General features: G+C 54.5%; 1 protein-coding gene and 1 pseudogene across 1 annotated transcript in view; one reads left to right on the forward strand and one right to left on the reverse strand.

Annotated features, from left to right (window-relative positions):
* ARID3B (AT-rich interaction domain 3B) overlaps positions 1-9233 on the forward strand; it is a 126951-nt gene that overhangs the window by 27916 nt on the left and 89802 nt on the right. The window contains exon 2 of the mRNA XM_066342732.1: positions 8833-8981. Coding sequence (XP_066198829.1) covers positions 8833-8981 — 149 coding nt within the window. The remainder of the gene's footprint in view (positions 1-8832; positions 8982-9233) is intronic.
* Positions 5277-8285, reverse strand: LOC136376589 (actin, cytoplasmic type 5-like; annotated as a pseudogene).

Genomic DNA, 9233 nt, shown 5'->3' on the forward strand with positions numbered 1-9233 from the left:
AGCACTGGACAAGTGGATTTGCCAACCATGACTCCCTCAGGTGTGAGCCAGGGTGGAGGGTCTGGCCCTCTCTGGGCAGAGCTGATGGGAGAGCTGCTTGGGCTGCTCAGGTGACTACAGAGGGACTGGGCCTGGACCTGCAGGAATCACCATGGGTCTTCCGGTTGCTTCAGTAGCTCGACCCTGTGTAGTGGGGAAGCAGAGATCCCCTAGTCTTGTCTGAGCCTGCCTCCTCAGCGAGTCCTGAGTGTGCAGAGTGCTCCCTCTCTGCTCCGGAAAGGGGCCTTCTTGATTACATCCCCCTGCACTCCCATGGAGATGAGTTTGGGTTATCTGAGCACACCAGCTGGCTGGGGGAGGCAGCCCAGAAGGCTGCTGGCTGGGGAAGGGGGAGAGAAGGGAGGGAGGAGAGGGAGCCAGGTCAACATGAAGATCCCACCTTTTCACATCAGAGCAATTATGGGGCGCTGAGTGTTCCCCACAGCTCATCGACCCCCTGCCAGTCACCCAGCTGAAGGGGAAGCATCTCGCTGCTGCTTCTAAGTTCGGAGGGAGCTATGTACACTCAGGCCGGACTACCCTGTGAGAAGCACAGCCGTCAGCGTCCACACCACTGACCTAGCCATTAGCGAGGTTGCCGGGAGGTAGACTTGTCTGTACCCTCGGGGACGTCCTCCTAGGGCAGTCCTTTCAGGGGCTGGAGTGGGTCCCCGCTGGGGAGGGAACCGGGGCTACCGCGGGTCACAGAAGACCGCAAGTCCGGCTTGTCCCGGTGCACCCGGCACTCCGGTGGACAAATGACGAAGGTTTCCCTGGCGGTGGGCGCCCAGTGCGCCCCCCTTGGGTAGCGGGGCCACGAAAGAGACTGAGAGGGGCGGGGGAAGGGCGGGGTGGGGTCAGGCGTTTGCTCCGCCTTCGGTGTGCTGGTATAAGCCCTGCGCTCGGGTGCCGGCTCAGTCGGCTGCTGGCCGTTGTCGCTCCGGGCTGCGGGATGACACCGCCTCCGCACGGATGCGCCTCCCTCGGCGTCCTGTGAGCCCGCTACTCCGTCCTGTCAGCTCGGCCGGGGCTCCCGCTGTGGCGGCGGCGGCTGCTGCTGCTGCTCTGGGCGTCCGCGGGCTCCCAAGGCCACCCGAGGAGCGGACCCCGCATCTCGGCTGTCTGGAAAGGTTGGTGTCGCCGCGCGGCGGGCGGAGCGCCGATCTAATGAGGCGCAGGAGGTGCGAGTGTGCGGCCCCAGAGCGAGTGTATGCGCTTTTGTGCGTGCGCTTTTGTGGCTCCTGGGGTCCCGAGCTGCCCTGGCGGGGGCGTGCGGGTCCGGGTGCGTGTGAATGCGCGCGAGCACCGGAGCGGCGGGACCCTGAGGGGAGCTGGCGAGGGCCGAGCCCTGGCTAAGTCGCTCCAAGTCTACCCACAGCCGGGAGGTCTGCGCAGGACACGGGGAAAGGGCCGCCCGGCTCCGCGCAGAGGCTTCCTCCGTTCCCCTGAGCCGGCCTCAGTTCACGACCCTGTCGCCAGCCAGACCTCCTCCCACGGCCCCGTCCTGGGCTGCGGGCTCCGCTGCCGCACGGGGCCCGGGTTGGGCGTGAGAGGGGGGGCGCGGACCCCTCGCCGCCGCCGCCGCTGCACTGCGGCTGTAGGAACAAAGACCCCGCTGCCTCTTCCGCCCCCGGCCGGGCCCAGAGCTTGGGCCGGTAAAGGGGGGCACCTTGTGGCGAGGTGGGACGTGGAGCGGTGCGGTGCTTAGGGCACCTGGGCGCTACCTCTGCAATGCCGACACCGGCCGCTCCCCCATCCCGCCGCGTCCGCACGTGGCAGTTTTCACCGGGAATAGGCGGCAGCGTGGAGGCACTGCGCGTTGGGTGGGGCGCGGCGGTTGGGACCCCCGGCGGCGGATCTGGCACGGGGAGCTGCTTTTAGGCTGCAGTAGATATGTGAGCCCGAAGATCCGGAGTCTCTCCCCTGGTACCTTAGTTGAAAACCCCTGTACAGTGGGTCAGAGAGCTGGCGAGTTGGGGTGAGGCTTTATGCATGTGATTTGCCCAAAGTCTCTGGGCATCATGTGAGCTCAGGATGCATAGGGTTCTCTTATCCCCAACAGGACCAGGGCTAGCTCTGGGTTAGGCAGGGGAGAAGGATTAAGGCAGGGGTCTCAAACTCAACTCAGCATGTGGGCCGCAGAGCAAGATCACAGCCATTCGGCGGGCCGCACTAGGTCTACAAAAGGCAACTGTTACGCAACACTTTTCTCACTGCAGTTGAAAACAAAAAAAAATCAGTACAACAAGCACAATCGTACATGCAGTTTACTCAGTGTCACAAAACGACTAGAAACTGTAGTTTGCATCACAACTGCTGTTAACTAAGCTAATATCTAGCTAGAATGCTAGAGAAATGAAAAATACAAGTAGGCCCCTAGGGTTACTTAATTTTATCCAAAATATTTTGAACTTCGTGGATTAGTCTGTAGGCCACACAAAATTGTTCGGCGGGCCGCGAGTTTGAGACCCCTGGATTAAGGTAACTTCTTGGCCATAAAGGAGGGACTGTGGGGGCTAGCTGTCTCCCAGTTGAGGGGTGTGATTCTGGTGGGAACACATTCTGGTGCAGCAGAGCAGTGGACACCTCTAGTCCAGGCCTCTGCCTTCCAGCATCTTTTCCTTGATTGAGACTCCTTGCTGTCCTAGGCAGCACAGCATTTGGACCCTCTGAAGGGGACAAATGGCTGTATCTGAGTGGTCTAGAATATCCCTCTGTGCCAACCCTCTTACATTTGGCTCTGCTTGCCTCCCATCCTCAAGTCTTTCCTGGTGCCTGTGAATACTGAGTTCTTCCGCTGTCTAGAGGGCCTTCCCAGTCATGTGCTTCATTCCAGGAGCAGCCGGGGCATGACAATGTCACAGGAGGGGTCTGTTGCTCTGAATCCACTCCTGTACCCAGTGACCATGGCCTGACTCCACGGACCACCTAGTAGACACTTAGGGCAGCCTCCATCCATTCATTCATTCCACGAGCATTTTCTGAGCACTGTACATGTGCCCCATTCCTGGGTGAAGAGCAGCCCTCACTCCTGCCACAGAAGGGTGCCAGGCAGGTAGTTATTGACCTTGGGGAGTAACGCCCAGGCTTGAGGTGAGGGCCCAGGTCAGGCAGCACTTTCCTGAGGAGGGGCTGTTTAATCTGAGTGTCAAAGAATTAGAGGTTAGGCCCTGGCTGGTTGGCTCAGTGGTAGAGCGTCGGCCTGGTGTGCTGGAGTCCCGGGTTCGATTCCCGGCCAGGGCACACAGGAGAAGCGCCCATCTGCTTCTCCACCCCTCCCCCTCTCCTTCCTCTCTATCTTCCCCTCCCACAGCCCAGGCTCCATTGGAGCAGAGTTGGCCCGGGCAATGAGGATGGCTCTGTGGCCTCTGCCTTGGGTGCTAGAATGGCTCTGATTGCGGCAGAGCAACGCCCCAAGATGGTCAGAGCATCGCCCCCTGGTGGGCATGCCGGGTGGATCCCAGTCGGGCGCATGCGGGAGTCTGTCTGACTGCCTCCCCATTTCCAACTTCAGAAAAAGAAAAAAAAAGAATTAGAGGTTAGCCAGGCAGGAAGGGGTGTTGGGGTGGAGGGACATGTCAGGCATGTGGGGACATGGGACACTCTCAGCACTGCAAGGCCAGAGGCAGTGTTTTGGTGTAGATGGTCCTGAGCTGGGAGCCAGAGAAGAGAGTAAGCCCTGCCTGAGGGTGTGGACCAGATGCCTGGTGAGGTGATCAGGCTTGACCGCATGGTCTCTAGGGGGGCTGGAGGGTTTGAGCAGGAGTGACACCATCTGCTAGGCCTCATGGCCTGGTCACCTTAGCAGCTAAGTGGAAGGCAGGGGTTGGGTTCCTTGCACGTCCCCATGCACAGCTGTCTTCTTCACTCTGTGTCCTTTGCTGCTCACAGTGAGCGTGGGGTGAGCATTGTTTCCAGAACTTGTCGAGGTCCATAAGCCAGGAAGTGGTAGAAACCGGGTTGAGCCTGTTTGGTTTTATGTACCCCATGTGGCCTAGGTGGACAGTGAGGGGAGCGGGAACAGGACCTGTGGACAGCTTGTGTTTTCCATTTCTTCCTCTGCCCCAGCAAGAGGCCAGTTCACCTTGCTCTCCACTCGAGAGCTCTCAGTGGCTCCACACGGCCTGTAAACTGAGTCAGAGTTGGTTTGTGTGGTTTTATTAAAAGCCCTCACTTCTTCCCCATTCCTGCCTGCATGAATCTGCATTTCTTCCCCATTGCCTCCTCCTCCCCGCAGTGGGAGGCCCTATCTGGAACGGATACCCTGACAGTCCAGGTTTTCAGTCCATACTGATTCGATTGGCCCCATCCCTTCAGACTTAAAGCAGATCCCTTGCCCTTAGCTAGTACTGGAATGGGCAGGAAACCTCCCCATTTCAGCTGCTATTCTCAAAATGGTCAAGTTTTTTGGTGACTACCTGCTGAGTGTTACAGCAATTCGTAATCTCATATCTGTTAGTTGTGGTTCTGGTTGTTTGCTCAGTGGTTAGAGTGTCGGCCCAATGTATGGATGTCCCAGGTTCAATCCCCAGTCAGGGCACATAAAAGAAGCGACCATCTGCTTCTCTTCCCCTCTCTGTCCCCCTTCTCTTCCTCGTCCCTTCTCACAGCCAGTGGCTCGATGGGCTCTAGCATCGGCCCTTGGCACTGAGGACAGTTCAGTTGATTCAAACTTCAGCCCTAGACAGGGGTTGCTGGGTGGATTTTGGTCGGGGCACACGCAGGAGCCTGTCTCACTATCTACTGTCCCCTCATTTGGAAAAAAAAAATCTGTTAGACACCTCCTTACTTACCTCTGCTTCTTTCTGCACAGGTGCTGAAACCATGATTCTTGTGGCTGCCAACAGTGGGTCCTCACCAACCCGTGTTTGGGAATTCCTGTGAAGTTTGCTTGGTAGAGTGTTCTCCTCACGCTGCCATAAAAAAATAAAAAAATAAAAAAAAACAAAAAAACTAGGACTAAGTCACTTAAACAACAGAAATTTGTTCATTCCTGTTTTGGAGCCTGGAAAGTCCACAAATCAAGGTCCAGCAGGGTTTTTTGTTGGTTTTTTTTTTTTGTTTTTTTTTTTGTATTTTTCTGAAGCTGGAAATGGGGAGAGACAGTCAGACAGACTCCCGCATGCGCCTGACCAGGATCCACCCGGCACGCCCACCAGGGGGTGACGCTTTGCCCATCTGGGGCGTTGCTCTGTTGCGACCAGAGCCACTCTAGCGCCTGGGGCAGTGGCCAAGGAGCCATCCCCACGCCCGGGCCATCCTTGCTCCAATGGAGCCTCGGCTGCGGGAGGGGAAGAGAGAGACAGAGAGGAAGGAGAGGGGGAGGGGTGGAGAAGCAGATGGGCGCTTCTCCTGTGTGCCCTGGCCGGGAATCGAACCCCGGACCTCTGCACACCAGGCCGATGCTCTACCACTGAGCCAACCGGCCAGGGCCTCCAGCAGGGTTTTGTTGCTGGTGAGGACTCTCTTCCTGGTTTGCAAATGGCCACCTTCTCTCTGGGCTCTCATCTGGCCCTTCCTTGGTGTGTGTTTGTGGAAAGAACAAGAGGGAAACATCTCTCTCTTCTTCTTCTTCTTTAAGGTGTGCACTTTATTGAACTGGTCTCAAGTTAGTGTACAGGTTAGCCGTGGCTGCCTCCACACCTCAGCCTACTCCCAAGGGGAACAAAAGCCTTCCTATATCTGAATTTGGGGATAAAAAGGAGGGGCAGGGCATGAGCACTGGCTATTAAAAATAGAACACAACAAAAAGAACAAGTATTAAAGTGAACATTTAAAAATTTGGATTACACAATTTACACAGAAGAATTGCTATCACCTCCCCTTTGTGAACTCAGGCAATGACCTGCCTTTCTCTGGGAGAAGTGGGCAGCTTTGGGCAGGTAGGGGCTTTCTGTAACAATGCATCTCATGACACTTGGAGTTACATTTTTGTTTTGTTTTTGTTTTTTGTTTTTATTCAGTGAGAGGAGGGGAGGTGAAGAGACAGACTCACGCATGTGCCCCAACCAAGATCCACCTGGCAAGCCCACCAGGGGGTCGATGCTCTGCCCATCTGGGGCGTTGCTCTGTTGCTCAGCAACCAAGCTGTTCTGAGGCGGAGGCCATGGAGACATCCTCAGTGCCCAGGACCAACTCGTTTCAATAGAGCCATGGCTGCAAGAGAAGGAAGAAAGAGAGAGAAGTGAGACGGGAAAGGGTGGAGAACAGATGGGCACTTCTCCTATGTGCCCTGATTGGAACTCAAACCAGGGACATCCACACACTGGACCAAGGCTCTACAACTAAGCCAACCAGCCAGGGCCTTGGAATGGAATTTTTTTTAGGGGGTGTACAGAGTGAGAGACAAAGAGAGGGACAGATAGGGACAGACAGGCAGGAAGGGAGAGAGATGAGAAGCATCAATTCTTCATTGTGGCACCTTAGTTGTTCATTGGTTGCGTTGTCATATGAGCCTTGACCAGGGAGCTCCAGATGAACCAGTGATCCCTTGCTTAAGCCAATTAATTACCTTGGGCTCAAGCCAGCAACCATGGGGTCAGGTCTATGATCCCACGATTGAGCCAGTGACCCTGTGCTGGTGAGCCTGCGCTCAAGCTGGAGCCCTCAAGGATTCGAACCTGAGTCCTCTGCATCCCAGTCCGAGGCTCTATCACTGTGCCACTGCCTGGTCAGGCTGGGATGACTTTTTTAAAAAAAGAACAATGTACAATCAAAGTCCTCGGCCACATTGTAGAACTCAGGGGGAATTCTTGCTCCAACAGATTGCTGTCACCTTCACCATTCCAGTTTTTAAATCCTGAGTCACGCCTGACCTGTGGTGGCACAGTGGGTAAAAGTGTCGACCTGGAACGCTGAGGTCGCCGGTTCAAAACCCTGGGCTTGCCTGGTCAAGGCACATATGGGAGTTGATGCTTCCTGCTCCTCCCTCTGTTCTTTCTATTTCTTTCCTCTCTCTGTCTCTTTCTCTCTCTGTGTCTCCTCTCTTTAAAAAAATGAATAAATAAAATGTAAAAAATAAAAGAATTATTTAAAAAAAATCCTGAGTCAAGTGCCAAAAGTAAATAAATAAAAAAAGCAAAGAAAGAAAGAAACATAAAACAAATGAAGCGTTGCCAATCTCATCTTGTTTTCTGTGCAAGTTGGGTTTTGTCAAGAAAGGGTGTGACCAACTAAGTAACCAACCTAGAAGCATTTGTGGCAGACGATGGAGGGGCCAGACTCGTACTCCTGATCCACATCTGCTGGTGGACATTGAGGCCAGGATGGCGCCACCGATTCACACAGAGTACTTGTGCTCAGGGGTGCAGTGATCTTGACTTTCATGCTGGGAGCCTTGGCAATGATCTACATCCTGTTGGTGATGCCTGGGTCCATGGTGGTCCCATCAGACAGCACCGTGTTGGCATAGAGGTCCTTACGGATGTTGGCGTCATACTTCATGATAGAGGGAAAGGTAGTTTCATGGATGCAATGGGATTCCATGCCCAAGAAAGACAGCTGGAAGATGAACTTGGGCCAGCAGAACTGCTCATTGCCTGTGGTGATGACCTGACCACTGGGCAGCTTGTAGCTCTTCTCCAGAGAGGAACTGGAGGCTGCAGTGACCATCTCCTGCTCTAAGTCCAGGGCGACATAGCACAGCGTCTCCTTGGTGTCATACATGATTTCCTGCTTGGCTGTGAGGATCTTCATGAGGCTGTCTGTCCTGGCCTGCCAAGTCCAGGTTCAGGATGGCATGGGTAGGTTGTACCCTCATACAGGGCACAGTATGGATAACCCCATCACTGGAGTCCATCACAATGCCAGTTGTATGGCCAGAGGTGTACAGGGAGAGCATGGATTGATGGACACATACATGGCCCTCTCAGTCATCAGACTGATTATCAGAGAGAGAGAGACCACATTCACATAATTTCTATCACATATACTGTTATAGTTGTTGTTAATCTCTTGCTGTGTCTAAAGTATAAATTAAATGTTATCCTAGGTATACATGTATAGGAAAAACACAGTAGATACAGGGGGTGGTACTAGCTGCAGTTTCAGTAGTCCATTGGGGGTCTTGGAACCTGTCCCTCACAGATAAGGGGGGACTGTGAAATTGAGAACAGATTGCCAAAGGCAGGCCAGCAAGACAGTTACTGCAGTAATCCACATGAGAGTTAGCATGGCCCAAGACAGGGCAGTGGGTGGTGGTGAGCAGCTACTGAATTCCAAGTGTGGGTTCTTTTTTATTTATTTTTTATTTTTTATTTTTTTATTTATTTGTATTTTTCTGAAGCTGGAAACGGGGAGGCAGTCAGACAGACTCCTGCATGCACCCGACCCGGATCCACCCGGCACGCCCACCAGGGGGCGATGCTCTGCCCATCTGGGGTGTCACTCTGTCGCGACCAGAGCCACTCTAGCGCCTGGGGCAGAGGCCAAGGAGCCATCCCCAGCGCCCGGGCCATCTTTTGCTCCAATGGAGCCTCGGCTGCGGGAGGGAAAGAGAGAGACAGAGAGGAAGGAGAGGGGGAGGGGTGGAGAAGCAGATGGGTGCCTCTCCTGTGTGCCCTGGCCGGGAATTGAACCCGGGACTTCCGCACGCCAGGCCGACGCTCTACCACTGAGCCAACCGGCCAGGGCCTCTTTTTTAATTTTATTTATTCATTTTCTGAGAGAGAGAGAGAAGAGGGGGAGGAGCAGGAAGCATCAACACCCATAAGTGCCTTGACCAGGCAAGCCCAGGGTTTCAAATGGCCAACCTCAGTGTTCCAGGTTGACACTTTATCTACTGTGCCACCACAGGTCCCCAGTGTGTTTTGAAAACGGAGCTGACAGAAGACGTGCCCTGCCCAGCAAGGTGTGAAGAAAAGCCGGAGAATGGAATGACACCTGAAACACGGGCCTGGGCGCCCAGAAGAAAGAGCTGCCTTCGACTCCCTATTGACTACCATGTAAGGCCTGTAGGCACATGTCTGGTATGCCACATTCTAAGAATGTACCCAGTGCCCCTCGCCCTGGTACAATCTCTTTCCCTCAGAGTGTGGGTATTGTCTCGCTCCTAAGATTATGCTGTGATATATGGCAACAGGAGGGTAAGGGTGGGCCTGCTCTACATCACAAGGCCTTGAAAAGCATGTTTTTTCCCCCTGGCTGGTAGGCTGGGGGGAGTAAGACTCTGAGCGTGAGGACTTGCTGTACCAATT

The sequence above is a fragment of the Saccopteryx leptura genome, chromosome 6, assembly GCF_036850995.1.
Source record: "Saccopteryx leptura isolate mSacLep1 chromosome 6, mSacLep1_pri_phased_curated, whole genome shotgun sequence".
Lineage (NCBI taxonomy): Eukaryota > Metazoa > Chordata > Mammalia > Chiroptera > Emballonuridae > Saccopteryx > Saccopteryx leptura.